We start from the raw sequence: 22,586 nt of genomic DNA, 5'->3' as shown, positions 1-22,586 counted from the left end.
GTATTTTGACATTCAACCCCACAACAGTTCACCTCATTTCAATTATTAGGAGTATTAGAAATTGTTTTCACAAAGGTCAAACAGGTCAACAAGGACAAAGCGCCGAACAAAGTTTGACTATTGTACGTCACAACCGATGTAATACCCAAGATGGCGTTTTCCTAACCACGAAAGTCGTAAAAATGGCCAACTTCAAAGCGCTCTTGTCGCCAGTACAAAGCAAACTGGATAAAATGGCAGTTATTTTCAAACTCCTGAGGAAAATTTCTTCTTATTGAGATAAACTTTGCCTAGACCGTACTTTCTCTTTAATATGATAAGGTGAATTATAGATTCATTCTGATTGGTTCTTATTTGTGATCTGTTGGAAGACAAACTCATAGATGACGTCGCCATTAACAACAGTTTACTTTCTCATCATACAAAACAAACAGATTCCATGATGGCGTGGGTCTGCACTGAGATAGATTAAAGATTACTTCAAAATGTGGTAGGAACACCAGTAGCAAGGAAACATGGAATCTATTTGTTAACTGAACAATCTCATTTTTTAGAATGTTCGCAAAGTCGATTTATGTCATATGTACTTGAAACGACCTTGCTATCGTCTTGAAGAATCCAACTACATAAAACAGTATATCTAGAATAGATAATAATTTTTAAGTTTGATTCAAACATTTACTCATCTCTCCCAGTTCTTTCTCAGTTTTTTTTGTCATCTTTGAGCATCAGGGGTATCTTGCTATCTGTCACCCCACAGTTGGTCACCCCTATTGGTTTATAGAGGGAGTGCTCAGCTTCAGTAACCGATCAAATTCAAAAGCCTTCTGTGCCTGTATTACATCCTTACCAACTAAAGTAAAGGGACCCTTTTCATAAAGCTTGCATAGAGAAAACTATCTTTTTTAAATTACTTCCTAATTCCTTTTTCATTCAATTTGGAAGCATATGAATGCTAAAAGAATTTGTGCATTGTGATCTGTTTCATTCTTTGCAAATCATCTCGTAACTTCACGAGAAACAAAAACTTCTTGTACTTTTCTATTGGAAAAAAGTGAGATTGCTTCTAGCAGCAACAAATCAGCTTTTTCTGCCTAATAGGGGTTAACAGCGGTAGAATGGAGGGGGGGGGGGGGGGTAAAAAGCTGTTAGATCTCAGGCTGCCGGGAAAATTTCAACCTTTACATCCAAAATGATTTAAAACGAAATATCAGTTTGAGAGGGAGATATTTCTCTCTTTCTCCAAACCCATATTCTCCTCTCTAGATTAAATGAAATGTCCCTGAGGCTCCCCGCCAGTCTGTCGAAAGATTCTATCGACGAAAGAGTTTGCACGTCAGGCAGTGAGGCGCCTGGGAGATTTTTTTGGTTTTTGTTGTTCGTTTTGGAGGCTTACAGCCTTTGCCATAGCTTCACAAAATTTTTTCATGCATACCAGAGATATCTGCACCAGTTTGAGTACAGAATCTATATCATAAGTTAGATATATCATCGCTGAAAATTATTATGACGTCAGTAAGTCTATTATTTTTAGAGGTTGACGTCAAACCGAGGTCATAAACCTGACCAGCGGTATTCCTAGAATTGGCAGCCATTTTAGTTTCTGTGAGTTCCTCTTGATTAGCAGAGGATTCTTTCCCTTTGCTTCATCTGCTAGGCTGGTGTGATTTACCTGCAGCTATGTCAGAAGGAGGCACTTTAAAGGTGATGTTATTGTTTGCTCTGAAGAAAATGTTTTGTTTCAAAGATTTCCCAAATTGATCGTAAGCCGTGGCGACTCAGGAAAACCTGCAAAAACCTCTGATTTACTTCTAGCGCCTCACAAAACATTCAAGCTTTCAATCTACTGTGTCCTTTTGTCATGTTTGCAGAAAGCTATAGATATTGTAACTAAGGCTACAGAAGAAGATAAAAATGGAAATTACGAAGAGGCCCTTAGACTCTATGAACATGGTGTGGAATATTTTTTGCATGCTATAAAATGTAAGTACAGATTAATTTGAGGTATTTAACTGTTTTCACTTCTTATTTGTTATTCCGTTTGACAGAGATTCCTCTGGATTTTATTTGGTATACAAGAGGTTCTCTCTGTTGTTCTTTTACAGACGGACTTAATCTCCTGTCAATCAGTAGTTACACTTTTCAAATTTATTTGTGATTAGTGTAGCCACACTAGTCATTCACCAAAAGAAGGAATTATAAGCGAAACTTAGGCCATTTGTTAAAGTGCCTATGACATGAATTTTTTTTCTCGGTTTTTCTTAGCTTGATGCATATAAAAAACGATTCTAACCTTCAATCTGGCGGAAATGTTTTCAAACCTGAATTTGTGCGCTCTAAAAAGTACTATTTTGTAGTGAAAATTGTCTCAGGGTCTGAGACCTAGTTCAACCCTTGCGACGGCCTTCATGACGTAATTTTTAGTACACAAAACACCAAGTTGCGGAACGTGTGGAGGTGAGAGGCAAGTCATTCATTTATTTGAGCGAGTTTCACTCTGCTGATTCTATAGATTATGGAATCACTCTTTTTGCTGCACTGTCATCCATGTTAGTTTCGATGGCTGTACACAACTTGATGTCACGAAAGAAAATCATTTAACATTTTGGCTGTGCAGAAGAGGGGACAATTTTGTTCGCAGGTAGCGTGTGTTTTGAACTAAAAAAAAAGGGGTTTGAAGACATTTCCGCCCAGATTAAAGGTTAAAATCATTTTTTATATGCATCAAGCTAAGAAAAACCAAGAAAAAAATTCATTTCATAGGCACTTTAAATATGGTTCATGCAACCACCCCTAATGTTGTCTTCTAGTTTGAGGAAAATATACTTTAATATCATTTTAAAGTGAAAAACATGGAACTTGTTTCCTGAATAATATCATCGCATTATCACCCAGGACAAAACTTGCTATTTAGTAGATTTCTACTGTTTCCCTAACTGAACAAAAACTGCTTTTAAGTCCAAAAGGACTCTTTATTTAAGAGTCTGAAACTTAAATTGTAATGTATTTTACAGGTGCTTTAATGCAGTTGGCATTAATTGCTTTAAATTTACTGGCAGAGATAGTTAGTTTTCCACCTGTAAGGAGTGAAAAGTGTTCCAATCACTTCACGTCATGTAAACAGAATTTAATTTGACAGGTTTTATTTAATACATGTAAGCTCATGATCCAACCCTGCTATTAAAGGAAAAAACTCTTAAACCTTTCTCACCCAGAAATAACTTTCTCCCTTACAGGTAAAGAGTGCTCACTGGGCATCAAAGATTGGAAAATTCTGCATTTAAATTCTTCTTCTAAATGTAGTTGGTCTAAGCTATTTTTTACATAGACATAGATGATTTTCTCCATTTGCTGACACATGACCCTTTGTGATGTATTTCCTGACGAAATCCCTCCAAGCCAGTTCTAAGAAAAGTTTATTCAGACACTCAACAAAAAATTCATTGTGTTGTAGAAGGCCAAATGAAGAATTTTTAACAAGAATAATAGTAGCAATAATCCCTATTTCCTCTCCTTATTTTACAGTGTTAGAATTGACCTGGTGTGTGATTATGCAATGATCAATTCAAAGCTTTAACATCCCCTCCCCTGGGTAACCCCAAGGGGGGGAGGAACCTTTGAAGATTGGTTTGATCAAATTTCCTCCCCTTAGGGCCAAAATAGTGTTTGAACACCCCGCCCTAGTGCTAGATTTCATGATCAAGTTTTTGGTAATAGGCTAGATCAGCAACTGTGACTTTCTTGTAGACCTATGTATGCCTCTTTTGCAAGCAGATGACTCCTATGAGTCATCTGCTCGCAAAAGTGAACTCTTTACCTATAAACACCTCGATATTAAAAGATAACACGGGTGGATTCCACTGGAAAGACTTGATGATTCTGTTTCAAATTCCCACCCCACCCGAGCCAAGTTCAAACTCCCCACCCCTTAGCATGGACAACAGTCAAATCCTTATGGATTGGCCAGGGGAGGGGGTGGGGATATTGAGGCTTTGATTTGTTCCACACATTAGCCAGTGCTAGTCAAAATGGGCCATTTGCAGTTACTATGGATGTTATGATAAAACTTACTAATATTGAAGTCAAATATGCACCTTGTAATACTTTAATAGTGGTCAACTAGTCAATCTTTGTTCCTTATTTTCTCATCTCTTTGAACCTTAAGATGAAGCTCATGGCGATAAGTCCAAAGAGAGCATCAGACTAAAGTGTGTTCAATACCTTGAACGGGCTGAGAAGCTTAAGACATTTCTTAAAAAAAGCAAAGACAAAAAGAAACCTGTCGCATCATCAGGAGGAGGAAAAGAAAGCAACAAAGGGTTTGTAACTTTTATTTCAATACAGCAATTTTGTGAAAAGATTGTCCTAAAGTAACTCCAAATTTCCACCATCACATTTATTGAAAAAAGAATTTGCATTCTAAAAAAAGTTGCAAATTACCTTTTTGGATAAAGCCATCCAATTTTGTTGCTTTGGTTACTATAATACTCTTGTGGGAACAACCTTTAAAAATACTGCTGTATGCAATTTTATTGATCTTCTATCAAAAAAAGAAATTTGTGAATCCTAATAGGGTTAAATGAGTTTTGTGGATCAAGTTTCTTTTTTATCTAAAATTATTTTTTTAAATGTTGCCTTAAATAATCGCAGATTTATCCTGCTACCTGGTCCAATAGTCTCTATCCTTGAGCTAACTGCCTCCCGGTTAGCTCAATGGATAGAGCACTGGACTGTTGTGCGGGAGGTGGAGGGTTCGAGCCCCAGCCGGACCAACGCTCAGGGTCTTAAAATAATTGAGAAGAATTTGCTACCTTTCTATAACATCAAGAAATGGTTAGATATTCTAGTCTTCTTGGATAGGGATGAATAAATGGAGGTCCCGTCTTCTGCAGGGTTAGGGGTAAGAGACGTTAATTTCCCACACATGAGATTACTATGTGATGGATGTCCTCCCCTGGGGTGGGATGGGTGGGAGGGTGGACTAGCATGAATGGTTCCTATGTTCCTTTCTAGTCCTTCCCCACTGCAAAACTTAATGCAGTGAAAATGGACTAAATTAATTTAAATTAAAAGAGACAATAATTTATTAACCTTTTCATGTCCATGATCAGTTCTCCATACTGCCAGCCACATATTTCTCATAATTTAGCATTGACAATTTGCTGCATTTAATCAAACGATTTCCCCTTGTTGGGATTTTTCTCTCTTTTTTGCACATTTTTTTCTTGAAATTTGAATGATACTTAAAGTACTAATTTCTATGTGGTCAGTTCTGTGAGTGAAAGGATTAATGAATAACAATCATGTAACCATATGTGCTTCATTTTTTTTTTTTTCCAGCAGTGGCAAAGATGGCAATAAAGAGGATAGCAGTGATGAAGAAGATGACGCAGAAACGAAAAAACTTAGGGGTCAATTAAACAGTGAGTAGTACTCAACCTCTTAAACCCTCTTTAGACCTAAGTCCACGTTCTCCTTCTTACTGTCCTGTACAGTTAGTTTTCAGGAGTATCTTTGGTCAGGTGTTTCATTAAGGGCTGGGCACTGGGCAAATTGAGCAGTCAGGAGGATGAATTTGTCCACCTGGTTTGACGATCTGGAGGAAAGTTTATCTTATAAAGAGGTTCAGTTAAAAAAGTTTTGCCCACCTGTGAAAACCAGTTGCCCTCCTGCTGAAAACAGTAATGAAACTCCTGTTAGGTCATTTGCTGTACAGATCATTTTTCTGTCTATTCCTTTCACCTTTCCACTCCCCATCTAATTCATAAGATGTGTTCAAAAGCTCACGTGGTTTGTGCATTTGCACTCCAGAACATGCATCATTTTAAAACCACTTTGAATTCATCCTCTCCAGTCTTAACCATCCTCGGTTCTTCCTGGTGTATTTTTACCTCTTTTGTTTTCTTCTTTCCAACTTAAGTAATACTAGGTCTCCATCAAATTAAAGGTAGTTTTGCTAAACACGAAAAGTTGCTCAAAATATAATAGGACCTTTGGTGCTTTGTAAAATTGCTCTTGGGAACTTGATTGTTTCTCTTTTCCAAGGTGCTATTGTCATGGAAAAACCCAATGTGCAGTGGTCTGATGTTGCTGGCTTAGACTCAGCTAAGGAAGCTCTGAAGGAAGCTGTCATTTTACCAATAAAATTTCCCCATTTATTCACAGGTAAACAATGACACAACTGCCCTCATTTTTACTTTCAGATTTTGAAAATTTAAGTTTTCTTCCTAGTTGTGGCAACTTTGAATAAGATCCATCTGAACTCTGTCAAAGCCCAGTTCTACAGTTCTGAAAGAACAATCATATTTGTATTCCGCATCATCCAGATGTAATTTGATGCTGTGGTAAAAGCTACTTGTAACTAGGAGAATAAACAAATGATTGATTTTGGCTCAACACCATTTATTTTTTGATACAGTAATCCACAATCCACAGGTTAATCGAGTGTGTGGAAAATTTTGTATTTCAAAAACAGCACACTAGTGTTTTAATTAATGAACAATGAATTGATTTTTTACTTATCAATTAAGTTTTCATCTTTCCAGAAATTTGGTTTATACATACTGTATTTTCTCGATTAAACGCCGGACCCCGATTAAACGCCGGCCTAAAAAAAACACCGGGTTAAAACTGCCGATTTTTAATTAAACACTGGGGGGCGTTTAATCGGGGACCCGGCATTTATTTGGGGTCGAGATCACAAAGACCGATTACAAGTAAATAGTAACCTCTTGAATGGCACTGTTACGACATACTAAGTACAGTATGCTGTTTTGGTATTTTACTAAATGTTCAAAGGAAAAATACCGGAAAAATACAGCACAGTATGTATAGAGTAGGAAAAACACCGAATGGGTACAGTATGTTGTAGGCCGCTTCTCTTTTGCTCCAAGATTTCTTGTCTGGGACATATACAAATGTCACACGACAAATGAAGTAAAAGAAGCGCTACTACAGGCTGGTGTCGATATAGCATTAGTACCTGGTGGGTGCACGAAATACATCCAGGCTCCTGACGTGTCATGGAACAAGCCATTCAAGGATCTGTGTCAGATAGTGTATGATGACTGGATGGCAGAAACAGGGCACAAAATAACTCCAGCTGGTCGAATTGAGGCACTTTCAAGGCGCAGCTGTGTTGAAAGAATTTCATCAGCCTGGGAAAGCCTCCCAAATGACGTAATAAGAAATAGTTTTGAAGCCTGTGCTGTCTCATTACCTATAGACGGATCTGAGGACAAGAAAATCCACTGTTTTAAAGCAGACAGCCCACTAAGTGATGGAAAGCAGGAGTTTATGGAGAGGGCCTCAGCATTTTTCAAAGTGCTGGAACAAGGCACTCCTGTAAATGAAGATGACCCCTTTGCGGATTTGGAGCCAGACATCTACGAAGAAGAACTTAATGAAATTGTGGTTTACGAAGATTAGCATGTAATCAAAACTTAAATGATTTCAACACATTGGCTGACACAAACGAGGCGGACGTTTGTGACATTGCCATTTATAAACTTAAACCTTTGCATTCACGTCATTTACTACTTGTTCTACATCATTCATATGTTGTTTATGTGCTGTTTGTTAGTGATACAGATCTTGATTGCAACATTGGTACATTTGCCGCATGTACGGTACCGTAATAATGTAACTTCGGGTAATCTAGGAAAAAATTGTCCAGCACTGACAAACTGCCCTTAGATTTCCAAAGATCGGTAATAATAGATCAACCTAGAAAAATGGCAGACCCCAATTAAATGCCAGCCTCGAAAAATCACCAGGTCAACACTGCCGATATCTAGTTAAACACCAGGGGTATTTAATCGAGAAAATACGGTAATTCACTGTTAAGCTTGTAATAGAAATCTCATGATTAGCTGAGATTGAGGTAGCAAATAACTTATGCAGTATGCAAAGGCCTACCGTAAATTTTAAACATGATGATTAATGCTTCATTTTGTAGTAACAACAATTTTCTTGAGGGTAGTCTCTTTCAAGGACTGAAGTTAGTTCTTTGTCTAACTTGCATAGATTTGAATCGAGAAATTTTTAGAAACAGATTTCACTATGAAAAGTAACATTTAAAAGCAATGACATCTCAACTGTTCAATGGTCATTTTCAAGTTTAAAGGTAAAAATTTTACAGCATACACTTAAATAATTATATAAATAAATTATGAAAGTACTAATGAATAAGTATCTCATTAGCATTTTAGCTATTGACTGTATATATCTTTAACCACATGCTGTAAAATTTTTAACTTGAAAATGACCATCGAACGGTTGAAACATTGTTGTTTTTTAATGGTAATTTTTATGGTGAAATTTGCTTAGATTGTTAAATAAATGATATTATACCCACTGATTTATCACTTGTTTTGAATGACAGGAAAACGGAAGCCATGGAGTGGAATCTTGCTGTATGGAGTAAGACACATTCATTTCCTGATGCCATGAACTCAAATATTTGTGGTAATCTATTGCAACTAACATGAGAATAGGATATTGATATATTATGAAAATTTTCATTTTATTTTGCAGCCTCCTGGTACAGGAAAATCTTACTTAGCAAAAGCAGTAGCAACTGAAGCAAACAACTCAACTTTTATATCTATATCATCATCTGACTTGGTGTCAAAGTGGCTTGGAGAAAGTGAACGGTAAAATCCAGCGCATAATGTTTTCCTTGTAGAAGTTGTCATTTAGTTATTTTTCCTGGCTTGTGATGAAAACTTAGCCAATTTTTTTTACTGGTTTAATTAACATTTATAAACAAATCCACTTAGCAAGTAAGGAGACACATTTTCATGTATTGATTTCTCTTGTGATGTAAGGCAAACCCAAAACCGTGGCTCACAGTTTGTACAACAGACTATGTTGAGAAAAAAGTAGAAAATCTAATTTGCAAATGTTCTTCAATTGAGTAATCCAGGTTACCATTAGTTTTGATTTACTTAGTGGTTCAGGAAACTCATTCCACTCCCTCTCAAACAATCTGATGTATAATAAATTAAACCAGCTGTAACTTCACTCTCCTTCTCTTGTGATTCAAACAGTTTTCTACCCTGAACTCTCTTTGGGTCCAACCATCAGTGAAAACAGCCTCAAAAATTAAATGCATGTGGTGGGATTAACAGCTGCAATTACCATCATAATGTGGTGATGATAGAAAGTCATGCTTTTAATGATTCCTGGAGGGAAGCAATGCCACTAAAATGTTCACGCCTGTCCAAACCCTTTAACTCCTTCACCCCATAGATCTCTTTTAGTAATTCTCTTAACTGTCTGCTTTGCAATTCAAATGATGTTAGTTTGGAGAATGTAGCATTGGATCAACTGATAATCCCTGTTTAATATTTTTCTTTATTCTCATCAGTTGTCTGTACTGATATTATATTGATTTTGTTAGGAGAAATTCTTTCCTTGTCACTCATGGGAGTTAAGGGGTTCGGGTCGTACCTAACACCCATCTGAATATTTTTTCAGGCTTGTAAAGCAACTATTTGAATTGGCACGAGACAATAAACCAGCCATTATTTTTATTGATGAAGTGGACTCCTTGTGTGGATCAAGAAGTGAAAATGAAAGTGAATCAGCTAGGAGAATAAAAACAGAGTTTCTGGTTCAAATGCAAGGTAAGTTTTTTATAAAAGACATCTATCTGATCTTGAGTTTTAAATCAAGAGTGAAAGGATCAGGTTGTACAGTGTAAATAAAGCATTTGCTTTCTACAGAATGTGGACCAAAGAAGAGGAAAAATTAATTCCTTGAATGTTACACAAGGCATAAGATAAGAATAGATTCCATTGATTTTAGTTTTTATTTAAGGGATATTCAGTCACGTGATGCATTTTACCAACTGTACGTGAGCAAAAATATTTGTTGGATCATAAAGAGTGGTATGGTAAGGATTTTGTGTAGCTGATAGAGGGAGTCTGTTTTGTATGAGGAAGGACTGGAGTGCAATTTCATTTATTGTTATTTCATAACTTAAGGTGTTGGGAAATAAATTATATGAACTTCATATATTCATTGTATCTTAAGGTGTTGGTGTTGACAACAAAGATGTACTTGTGCTGGGAGCAACAAATATTCCATGGACTCTTGACTCTGCCATCAGAAGAAGGTATATTATGTATGACTTTGTATATTTTTTTGGCATTTCTTTCTGATCGTTGTCCTAAGGCATTTGCAATTGTGCTTTTAAGAGGTTCATACCCTGAAAGTTTTTTTGTGAAATCTAAAAGTAGTTAACCATTATTTATAGTTTAGAATTTTGTTCTGATGGTAATTCTTTAGTGTGTAAAAAAAAAAATGTAAGCTAAAAAAATTTTAAAGTCTTTGTTTGTGGCACCCTTCTTAAGAGCGAATGTTACCAATGGTCAAACATTTTGATGGCAACATCTGAAAAATCAATTTCGCCCATATTTCAAAGTGAAGTAGGTCTCAATGGGAAATAAACCACTTCATACTTCATTTGGCTAAATGTTGATTTATTTTCAAGAAAATTGATAACAACTGAATTCCCCCAAAATTTGGCTTTTGAGGCTCAAAATTTCAGACATCTCAGAGCATTGCGTCCCAAAATGAAAAAACCTGGATTGATAAAAAGTACCAAATCTTGAAAAACAACATCAAAACATAAGTTGATTGCAATTTAAGCAATTCTTGACCATTTATTTACACAATCTAATTGAATTTATCTGACCTACTTCCAACTAGATTAAAAATAGGTCAAAAGTAGCCCGTGATTTAACTATGTGCTATACAAAATGACCAGAAATCTGGGTTTTGGGAAGCGGAAGGTAGTTCTCTTGGATCTCCAGAGGATTTTTCGGGGAAATGATTCAGGGTGATTTACCGTATTTGTTCGCCTATAAGCCGAGCGATTTTTCCAACAAATCAAACTCAGAACAGGTAAATTCTTGCCAAGGAAGGGGGTTCGGCTTATAGCCGTGTATTTTCGCCAAAAAATATTTAAGGGTGCTTAACAAGATTCGAAATTCAATGTTTATTCGACTGTAAGCCGAGCGATTATCAACAAACACAAATTTCCGAGATCACGAAGGGTAGGTACATGTAAATCATTGTTGGTTCTGCTCGACGGAAGCTCGAATCGCATAGGAGTTTCATCCATATTGAACAGCCTGGAGAGCGAATGGCCATACCGCTGCCAAAGTGCGATCACGAACCGATGGAACTGGATGATCTTTTCTTCCAGATCTTGTGGGAGTCGCTGGGCCAGGGTTGTCCTAGTGCGAAGGCTGATGGAATGGCGCTTTTTCCATCTCTGGTAGCAACCCAGTGAGGCTTTGAAGTCTGGATCACTGCTCAACTCATTCGCCTTTAGCCGTAGAATTAATCCGCTTACAGCAATTCCTGTAAAAGATAACAGAGATCAATTGTTTGACTTGTTTTGACGACATGAAAAACTGGCCAATCAGAAGCGGTCATTCCCACGGTTTGTGTAAACATTGCAACACGATCTGACAGATATCAGTTGATCGAAGCTTTTCATGGTTTTAAAGAAGCGAAAGACTTACCTTGACTCCCCTGCTCTGAAAACCAGTCCAGTAGTGTTTGATCCAATTCAGGATACTTTGGCGAAAAGCAGCCCATCGTCTTTCGCTTTGCTGACATTTTAAGCTCACCATAAAACAGGTTCGCTTAATCTTTTCGCCAGCGACGCACCATCGATTCACTGATTCCGTAATCTCTAGCGATGTCGGAGTTGTTCTCGACGGCCTCTGCTTCAGCAACGACTTTTAGTTTGAACGCTAAGTTGTATGAAGAACGACGAACTTTCGGCATGATGATCGATTACGATAACTTTGAAAGAGAGCGATTGTTTGAGACAGGATTCTGAACTCAGGTGAATGTTTTGTTATGTCACGCATGGTTCTATTTATTTACACATTAAATTCAACTTATCTGTGATTTGTTGTTACTTTCAATTAAACGACCAATAACAACTGAGTAAATAACCTACTTTTTGGTTACATGTTTCCCGAGGGGGAAGCTCCTTTTGTTTTCGGTTTATGTTAATTCATCTCAGTTAACGACACGCGTGGAGTACTTTGCAATTATTAGGTCTCGGCTTATAGCCGAATGTTTTGTGTTTATTTTTTATTTCAATGCAAAGCTGCTGACATGAAGAAGTTTAGGGTCTCGGCTTATAGCCGAGATCGGCTTATAGGCGAATAAATACGGTAATCAAATTATAAAGTTGGATAAAATGCGCCATTTTGACCGTGTCGTCAGTTAGTTGAAAATGTACACATACTCATGCAAACTAATTTTTTTTCGCATTTTATGTCCAATATACTGCTTATTTAACATAATATGCTCTTACCTTCCATGTTTCTGAGGATTGCAGTCCTGAAATTGTTGCAGCTCCCTCACAATAGCAATATTACTTGGAAGGATTGTCAACGCCTCCTAATAATGATTGTTCTCAAAGCGTATCTCGGGGTTTTTGATTTGAGGTTTCTCTATTCCCATTTTGTTGAAAAAGAAGCTGTAATTACTTCACATAAGAGATCTTTGCTTAAATGTTAGTCTTTAACTGAACCACGAACCAAATGCAAGTGGAATTTTGCTGGTTCAGAAACGTGTTTCTCGCGTGTGGAATAGCATGAATTAATTCAAAATGATATCTACTGAAATCGACAACATCGTAAAAACGAACATTGTACTGTGAAACACGTGGCTTCAGGAACTTAGGTCTTGTTTTAAATATACGAAACATTTCGTGATTAAATGTATCATTATGATAATTAAATGTATCATGGCATTTTATCATGCTAGCAAAATATAGATGTTAGCTTTTACGCAGTGGGCCTGAAAATTCTGTTCTAATCAAATAACAGGCCTATAATGTGTCTTTGCGCATCATTTCACCTTCACCTATCTTTTTCATGCCGTGTGGCACATTACGCATCATTTACACTTTATAATATACCGCCATGTAATTCATTGATGGCTGAGAACCTGACCGTATTTGAGGGGTACAATTGACACGGCAAATATGTATTTTACTTTAAGTCCTTAGCCATACCGACTCGCACTCGAGTCTTCTGTATCAGCTGGTGCAGTGATTACTCTAGATTATTCTTGAGTTTCGAGATACGCAGAATGAATGGTTTTAGTACCAGACATGAGCTTTTGGACCACTGCCAGTAATAGATGAAAGTGAATATGAGAACACACTATTTGGTTGTTGTCTTACTGGCGGCACAAGTAACTTAACAAGGCATGACAGGCTCTGGGAAAGAAGTAGTGTAAAAATAAATCTGTTGAACATTGGCTAGTACAAAATTTTCAGTAAAGGTTGTGGTTTTCCAGTTTTAACTCTAATACAGCTTCTTTGAAATACACAAATATTCTAACACTGCATTTTTCTCTAATGGCACATCTGAAGTGATGGGCGATGCCATTTGCAGATCTTTCGCTCTTTTTTGGCCTAATATGAGCTTTATCCACCTAAAACACATCCTCGGAGACCCAGGGGCTGTGGGTCGATTTCAAGTTAGGGCACGAAGAGCTCCTGGGGACATTGTCTTACAAGACTAGTTCCAAACGGTCGCAGTCGTTCTGCCATCTGATTGGTGCCAGAAAATCTTTGTGTTCTGCCCAATCAGAGTGAAGTGTACTTTAGAGTCCTTTCGTGTGTTTTAACACGGAAATAGACTAATGGCTCAGTTGCTCGCTATGTTTAATTTGTTTGGGCCGTGTGAAGGAGATTTGCTCGAGGTGAAAACTTTCAGTCTCAGCACACAATGTAAGAGGAATCGATCAGATTGTCCGCGAAAATCTTACCGGAAATTATACTGAATACTTTCGCAGGTATCACTAGAGAACGTGTTTTAAGGTTTGCGAGGTTTGTATACAACACGATGGTTGCAGTCATTGATATGTCGCTTTAAACGTTAAACTAGATTTAAGCTTAAATCATTCTAGATTTTTTGCATAATTTGCTGTGACTGAAACTTTGCCAATCCCGTAAAGTTATTTCATCGCACGGGCCATGCAGGTATGTCGAGCAACTGGCGCTTTTGCCTTTGTAGCTTTCTGCTTTCTGTGTGCGCCAAAATCTAATCTTCGCTTTGTAGTAAAGTCATTCACAATACGGCTTAAGTTTGTGGACGACCTCCAGCAAGCGCTTAGATAAAGCTTAGCTGTATTTCCGGTTAGCTAATTAAAATCTGAACAAAAAGTTATTAACGAGAACATCGTGGGAAGGAGAGATTTTTTCGGGCAGTTACCGAATGGGTTTGGAAAGAGTTTAATCTTTCAACTGCTGCCTAGAGAGTTGAAATTCTTGAGCTAGGAAGGCCACGGATTCTCTTCTAGTCCCTTGGTCATTGTCATTTCACCTCTTCTGTTGATTGTTGAAGACCAAGTTAAATACCTTTGATCATTGGGAATTGATACGATGCTGCTTTCAATGGGAAAAACAAAACCAAAGACCAAGAAATATTGGATGGAAAGGGCGGGTTTGCTTTATTGCAAATGTCAGCTTAATAGTACAGGGTCATCTACCCACACCTATTAAGCAAAAGTTTCCACGCTTAGCTTTTTTTTTTTTTTTTTTTTCAAGCGAAGATGAGATTAGGTTTTGGCACCCACAGAAAGTTGCGGAAGTACCAGTTGCTCGACATACCTGCGTGGCCCGTGCAACGAAATAACTTCACGGGATTGGCAAAGTTTCAGTGACAGCAAATTATGCAAAAAATCTAGAACAATTTAAGCTTAAATCTCGTTTACCGTTTAAAGCAACATATCAATGACTGCAACCATAGTGTTGTATACAAACCTCGCAAACTTTAAAACATGTTCTCTAGTGATACCTGCGAAAGTATTCAGTATAATTTCCGGTAAGATTTTCGCGGACAATCTGATCGATTCTATTACATTGTGTGCTGAGACTGAAACTTTTCGCCTCGAGCAAATCTCCGTCACACGGCCCAAACAAACATAACGAGCAACTGAGCATTTGTTTGTCCGTGTTACAACACACGAAAGGACTCCAAAGCACACTTCACTCTGATTGGGCAGAAAAACACAAAGATTTTCTGGCACCAATCAGATGGCAGAATGACTGCGACCGTTTGGAACTAGTCTTGTAAGACAATGTCCCCAGGGGCTCTTCATGCCCTAACTTGAAATCAACCCACAGCCCCTGGGTCTCTGAGGATGCCTAAAACAATGATTTAAAAATACCATGATACATTTAATTGTGATAGATTTTTAAAATCACGAACTAGGTTAGATGGTTGTTTTCTACTGTTTAGTATATTTGAAACAAGACCTAAGTTCTTGAAGCCACATGTTTCACAGTACAATGTTCTGTTTTAACAAAGTTGTCAATTTCAGTAGATCTCATTTTAAATTAATTAGCGTTGTTGAACTGCCCACGAGACACACATTTCTGAACCAGCAAAATTCTGCTTACATTTGGTTCGTGGTTCGGTTAAAGACTAACATTTAAGCAAAGATCTCTTATGTGAAGTAATTACAGCCTCTTTTTCAATGAAATGGGAATAGAGAAACCTCAAATCAAAAACCCCGAGATATGCTTTGTGAACAATCATAAGGAGGCGTTGACTATCCCTCCTAGCAATATCACTATTGTGAGGGAGATGCAATAATTTTAGGACTGCAGTCCTCAGAAACATGGAAGGCAAGAGCATATTATGTTAAATAAGCAGTACATGTAGATTGGACGTAAAGTGTAAAAAAATTGAGTTTGCATGAGTATGTGTACATTTTCGACTAACTGACGACACCATTGAAATGGCGCATTTTATCCAACTTTAAGGTTTGATTAAATCGCCCCAAATCATTTCCCAAAAAATCCTTTGGAGATCCAAGAGAACTACCTTCCGCCTTCCGAAACCCAGATTTCTGGTTAATTATTTTGTTTAGCACACTGTTAAATCAAGGGCTACTTTTGACCTATTTTTATCTCGTTGGAAGTAGGTCAGATAAATTCAATTAGATTGTGTAAATAAATGGTCAAGAATTGCTCAATTTGCAATCAATGTAGGTTTTGATGTTGTTTTTCAAGATTTGGTACTTTTTATCAATCCAGGTTTTTCATTTTGTGACGCGACGCCCCAAGATGCGTCTGAAATTTTGAGCCTCAAAAGCCACATTATGGCAGAATTCAGTTGTTATCGATTTTCTCGAAAATAACTCAATATTCAGCCAAATGAAGTATGTAGTGGTTTGTTTCACTCATAGGCCAACCTAACTCGAGAATATGAGCTGAATCGATTTTTTGGCTGTTGCCGCCATAATTATTTAAAAAATGTTTGATTTTAGGGCACATTTGATCAAAAACACTGCAGTTCAAGGTCAAACTGACAAGGTCAATTCCACGTTGCGGATTTGACATTTAGAGGCAAAATTTGGGTATTAAATGTCTCCTTAAGTCAGATCCACACTATTTGAATTGAATTGAGTCATGTCATAAAATTACCCCTGAAGTACCTTTTATTTTGCCAGAAAACATTTTGACTATCTCTTAGAGATCCAGAGAAAATAATTTTTCAAAGTGTGTTGTGGATGTGACTCCTAAAACAACCATTGATTTGAATTGCTTTTGGTTACTTCAAATTTCCTGTGAATTGAAAACCTTTCAAAAAACTGCATGTACTAACTAAATGCAATAGTAGTTGGGCTTCATAAATCTGAAAAGATATTATAGAAATTACTTGTTACCATGGATTTATTAACAAAAATGTTGTGTTGCGGACGTGACCAAAATATTTGTGGACGTGACATTTTGGTGATGTTCAGGAAAGAGCTTTTCATTCACCCCTAATAACATTCAGAGTAATGTGCCACTGAAGTAAAAATGCTATTTTTATTACTTTTATCTGTAAATTGGGAAATAAATAACAAATAATATATATAAAGAATAAAAATGTTGTGTTGTGGACATGACCAAAATTTGTTGCAGAGGTGACATTTTGGGGATGTTAAAGAAAGAGCTTTTCATTCACCACTAATAACGTTCAGAGTAATGCCACTGAAATAAAAATGCTGTTTTTATTGCTTTTATCTGTAAATTGGGAAATAAATAACAAATAAAATATAAAAACTTTGATGATCTAGGTCATTTTGTACATCAAAGGGCATTTATATATTTTTGGAAATTTGTAAAAGTGATAACCTTACATATATCATAATATGTCGACTCTATAATTATCATTTGCTGTCATTAAATATCAACATATCTTCTCATGTTTGAAAATTTTATGAGGTTTTCTGGGTTTTTACAAATGAGTCATGTCCGCAATGGTCATGTCCGCAACCCGATATCTCTCAAATAGTTGACAAATTTGAGCAAGCTGGGGTGTCAAAATTATCATAATACTTAACAATAAGAGCAGCATAAATAAGACCTGAAACAGGTGAGGACCTACATAGAAATTAAATAAATGTTGCTCTGAATCATACCCTGAAGGTCACGTCTGCAACACTTTTTATGTCTTTGTATGTCTGAGGCATTAAATGTTTGAGAATTTTTTTCTTTTGGCATTGAAAGGCTCATCCTAGTGGGTAGTTAAGATCTCAAAATCTGATTCATGGCAATCATTTTCTTTGAGATATAGCAATTTAGATATTGGTATGTAAAATGGCTTATTCGGTTTATAAAGATACTCAAAAACAATGGCATCACACCATCTGGGCGTGGCCACTACTGCCAATCTAGATTTGGATTCTTATAGAACTATGTATAAGCTTTCATAAAAAGTAAGTTTGGCTCTCATATTTTGAATTTGAAAATCTGTCAAATTTTCATGTCTCATGTGGAATAGCCCACAAGTTTTATTGTGTCTGTAATTTAAATCATCATCAAGCAGAAGCAAGCAAATTGCCTTGAAATCTACCAGCTTGTGCATGTGCTTACATCACAGAATATATCTTGAACTCAATATCCTGCATTTTATGGAAAGTTGGTTTAATTTCCTTAACATCTTTTCTAGATTTGAAAAAAGGATTTATATCCCATTACCTGAGGCATCAGCCCGGGTGAAGATGTTTGAACTGCATATGGGAAACATCAAGCATTGTATTCAGTCCACACAATTCAGAGATCTAGCCGAGAAAACTGAAGGGTGAGGACAGTCAAACTTACTAATTGGGAAGAAACCTTAGGGATGAGAAAATAATTTAATGCAGTTCTTATTTAATCCAAACACTTCCAGGGTCTTTGTTTGTCATACATTAATTTTCTTGAATGTTAATTCGAAGAATTTGTCGTAAATCAAACTGTGTTCTCAAGTATTATTTTTCCTTGTTCCTATCACCTCTAAGTTTGGCTGCAGGGAAGCATCATTACATGCCTGAATAAATTAGCGTTTGATCATTCCTGGTATGTATTAAATCAAGAATTATCAGTATTGGAGAAATAAATATGAAAGTGCAAACCTTGTTGGAGCATCAAAGCTTATCCCTCTGACCCCTTATGAGTGACTAACATCTAATTTCTCCTTACAATATCACCTGTAAATCACACATTAAGAACATACGAATATAGGAAACGATCACCAACTAACAAAGCTGGTGATTGTGGACCAAATTCTCCTTGTCAGTGCCTAAGAAAATGATATTGAGAACAGTATGGAGAATATGCATGCTGATGTTAGGGTGTAAAGGGTTAATTTCCAAGACTAATAATCTTAGTTTTTTTGCACGTGTTTGTCAACAATAATTGTTGATTTAGAGCTCTATATGCTCTCTCTTTGATTTCAGGTATTCTGGCGCAGACATCAGCATTGTTGTGCGTGATGCTATGATGCAGCCAGTCAGAAAAGTACAACAAGCAACACATTTTAAACTGGTTTGTATAATCTCTCTTTCTCAAATCGTGCATAAAATATAGACTTCAGTTATCAAGTCATCGTCCTCGAGAAAACCAATTATAAAAAATAAACATTTCTTTCCTTTCTCTTTGTTACTTGAATAAACTGCTGTAATGTATAGTGCCTCCCCTGTCACATAACTCCCTACTCAAATTCCAAACCTTTCCTTTTTCCATGTGTCAAGGATCAGTGCAAAGGCATATAGCTAGATGTGTACAATCACCTTGGTCTGCGTACTTTCCTGTTCTTGTTTCATTTTCTGAAAACTTTAAGTTTGGAAATCAATCACAGGAGAGGACCCAATGATTATGATGTTAGGATCAGCCCTTAACACTTTCTCTTTTGTAAATGGTGCATTAGGAAAAAAAAATAATCCTACATGTACTATGCATGTGGCAATAGCTTAAGCAAAAAGGGATCATTCTTATTCCAAATCTGAAATAAGTACCAGTTTTTTGAAAGATTTTCCCACATCAAAACTTAAAGAATACTCAGAGTTTGTGTAATGTTAAGAATAGTTATTTGCTGATTTTCCCTTTCTTTGCCACAAATTTGTGTCAATGTCGAAAATCTTTCTTTTCTTTATTTGTTTGGTTTTAAAAGGCGAGGGGTCCCTCCCCACAAGATCCAAACAAAATAGAAGATGATCTGTTAACACCATGTTCACCAGGTATATCTGTTGCAATTTATTTTTAAAGAAGTTGAGATTAAAAAGTCTTAACTTCTTATCCGTACTGTGTAAGTATTTTATTATATACAGATATGTTAACTGTGGAACTTTTTTAACTGCCTATGTCTGAATCTTTAAGTTTTCAATGAATGCAAAAATCTCAATAAAAAGCTTGTTGATGTGCCCAGTGACACCTGATCACATGTAATTTTTCAAATGTTGATTGGGTCGTAAAAGCCCTTGGATAAGAAGAGGCTTTTCACGTTTGGCTAGTTTAGTCTTTCAAAATCATAACGCTTGTCAACAAGGTTTTTTTGCCCATCCTCATTTCCCAGTCTGTGACCCTTTTCCCAGCCTTGATCACAATGTGTATGAAAATGCTTCAGGTACCCAGAAGAATATTTAGAATGGATGGGTCTTTTCTTCCTTATTTTGGAAGAGATAGCCTATAATTTGGACTTTTGTTGGGTGAAGGGTCATAAACAAATATCAGAACATGGGCAAAGGAATATTTATATAGTTATGAAATCTGCTACCATTTTTGCATTCACTTATTACAATGCCTTCCCTTGGTTGTAATATCTTCTTTTTGGTGAGCACCTTTTCAAAAAGACAACCCTAGTGTTGAGAAAAACAACTTCTCTAGATCTTGACAAAGGTTTCTGTTTCTTTCATTTCTCTAAAGGGGACTCGGATGCAAGGGAAATGACCTGGATGCAAGTACCTGGAGAGAAACTGTTAGAACCTGTTGTTGATCTGGTAATTATTTTACTATTTCTGCCATGGCTCTTGATACAATAACATTACTGTCAACCCCTCACATGCTAACATCGGTATGCATATTCTCCATACTGTTCTCTATATATTTCCTAAGTTCTGACAAAGAGAATTTGTTTAACAATCAAGAGCTTTAGTTGGTGATCATTTCCTATATTCTCATGACCATAATGTGTGATTCAGGGCTGATATTGTAAGGAGAAATTAGATGCTAGTTGCTATTAAGGGTCAAAGTACAACTTTGTGAGCAGTCAGTAAGAATGGATAAACCTTTGGACTCTCCCTGTCTTAAAATAATAGGCTGAATGGACTTGTTTGAATTTGAAGAAAGATTGTTGCAGTACTTAATATAAACAGCTAACAAATAACTGCAAAAATTGCTTCCTAGAGAAAGTTCAGTGATCTATTAACCTTTACACCCTATCATCAGCATGCATATTCTCCATACTGTTCTCTATACATTCCCTGAGGTGCTGACAAGGAGAATTTGTTTAACAATCGAGAGCTTCTTTATCTGGTGCTCACTTCCTTCATTCTCATGACCTCAATGTTTGATTTAGGGGGATATTGTCTGTAGAAATTAGATGCTAGTCAGTTTGAAAGGTTCAAGAAGATGAGATTCATTCTCTTGTGGGAAGGGAGAGGCTTATTATCACCAGGGATGCATTGTTGAAGTTTTAGAAATCCCAGCTTCACAGTTAGCAAATGACAGCCATTCAGAACTGTTCAGCTTAAAGTTAACCATTCAGAGACCAAAGAGCAAGCAAACAAAGCAAATTGATTGATTATGGGTCTTTTAGAATATGAACAAGTATGTGAATTTTTAAAGACAGCACTCCCTGTTACTGCACCACTTGGTCTTCAACTGGACCTTGTGGTACACATTTTGTAACTGGTTATTTCACAGTTTCAGTGCTATTTAGTGAGGGTATCCTTACTTATCAAGATATGTAAACAGCTACAACATTCCGTTTTACTCTTCTTAGGCGGACATGCTTCGCTCCCTGGCAACTTCTAAACCAACAGTAAACTCTGCAGATCTAAAAAAGTTTGAAGACTTCACCAGAGATTTTGGACAAGAGGGATGAAATCAACAACATCCACATTGTTTTATTAATCTCCTCTGTTACTAGAAGTGTTCCAGAATAATCAGAGTTCGACATTTCACTATTAATATCCAAGAACCAATTCTCCTAACTGATGGGCATACATTTTGTTTGTTGTTTATTTCTGAGAATCTTGGGTATTATCAGGGCAATACTTGATTTTGTAAATTCTCACTATCTGTCTGCCTTAAATATCTTATAATTGTTCAAAGAATTCACATGTTGATCATTTATACGAATGAAGGGGTTGATTAAAGGGGCGTGGTCACATTATTTAGGAAATTTCAGTCCCAAAGAACTGTATGTAGATATTGCTAATTAAAAATAACATGGGATCAGTTTGAACCTGTAGAAAAATCTCAAAGGAAGCTCATAAAAACTTAAAAGGGATAGGCATAAACTACATGGATTCCCTTTAAGCAAAGGAGAAAGCTTTGGTCCTGCTGTACTTCAAGTTTATGGGAGATTTTGTCTTGTAACTGGGATTTTGTCACTAACAGTCTGTTCGCATAGAATGAGCACCTTGATAAATTAACAAAGAAGAGAGGTTTACTAAGTGTGACCCGCCATCAACCCTTTAGACTTCTAAATCAGTAAATTACCCATCGTTGTGGACAAGAATAACCAACCATCAAAAATGTTTTTGTTATGCCTCATCAAGGGGAGGAAGCTTACTTCGCACAACATTTTATTGTAGAAAGATGTAGCTTAGTATGTTTTATTAGTACATTTAGAAGAGTGGGCAAAGGCTGGAACAGTGGCTTTCTATGAGAAGTGCACCCATGTAACAGATCCTTGCAACTCTCAGTATACTTAAAAAAGACTCAAGCTCTAGGTTTGAAGAATTTATGAGTTACAGCAAATTTCTGTTCTCTGAACTTAAGCTTTCTGTTAGTTTTATCCCTTTTCAGAAAATTGATAAAGATAAAAGAGGCTGTTGTTAACCGAGGCCCTTCTCCTTTGCTTCCCTGCAGTACTAATTTACATGAAAACCATCTTATTGGAGTATCCATCAAAATGTACCATTATTTTTACCTTGCCCCAGTAGCTATAACTGATGTACAGAATTACCAAAAGCAGCTTAATGTGTCATTAAATTGGTAAAATTACTGGTTGAAGGTTGTGTTATTCCAGCTGGTTTTGCACTTATTTTGGATACAAATT

The 22,586-nt window shown here is 36.7% G+C and overlaps 1 protein-coding gene across 2 annotated transcripts; it reads left to right on the top strand.

Moving 5' to 3' along the window:
• The first annotated feature begins 1,561 nt into the window (after nt 1–1,561).
• Nucleotides 1,562–22,536, top strand: LOC111336260 (vacuolar protein sorting-associated protein 4B). 2 transcript variants are annotated; one of them, XM_022942316.2, is made up of 14 exons: nt 1,562–1,704; nt 1,872–1,983; nt 4,166–4,319; nt 5,344–5,423; nt 6,046–6,165; nt 8,384–8,421; nt 8,536–8,654; nt 9,481–9,629; nt 10,039–10,120; nt 17,991–18,122; nt 18,760–18,847; nt 19,473–19,539; nt 20,225–20,298; nt 21,303–22,536. In XM_022942316.2, the coding sequence occupies exons 1-14, from the start codon at nt 1,681–1,683 to the stop codon at nt 21,402–21,404; spliced, it is 1,341 nt and encodes a 446-aa protein (XP_022798051.1). In that variant the 5' UTR covers nt 1,562–1,680; the 3' UTR covers nt 21,405–22,536. The 2 variants fall into 2 exon arrangements, with proteins under 2 accessions (XP_022798051.1, XP_022798050.1); XM_022942315.2 differs by having other exon boundaries at nt 5,341–5,423.
• The last annotated feature ends 50 nt before the right edge of the window (nt 22,537–22,586 follow it).

The sequence above is a fragment of the Stylophora pistillata genome, chromosome 3, assembly GCF_964205215.1.
Source record: "Stylophora pistillata chromosome 3, jaStyPist1.2, whole genome shotgun sequence".
Taxonomy (NCBI): domain Eukaryota; kingdom Metazoa; phylum Cnidaria; class Anthozoa; order Scleractinia; family Pocilloporidae; genus Stylophora; species Stylophora pistillata.
Note: the sequence above shows the minus strand (reverse complement) of the source record. Positions and strands in the feature narration are given on the sequence as shown.

Coding starts and splice junctions, on each gene's coding strand:
- LOC111336260 (XM_022942315.2), top strand. CDS start 1,681: ATGTCAGAAGGAGGCACTTTAAAG. Junction 8,422..8,535: donor GTGGAATCTTGCTGTATGGA/GTAAGACACATT, acceptor TTTATTTTGCAG/CCTCCTGGTACAGGAAAATC. Junction 20,299..21,302: donor TAGAACCTGTTGTTGATCTG/GTAATTATTTTA, acceptor TACTCTTCTTAG/GCGGACATGCTTCGCTCCCT.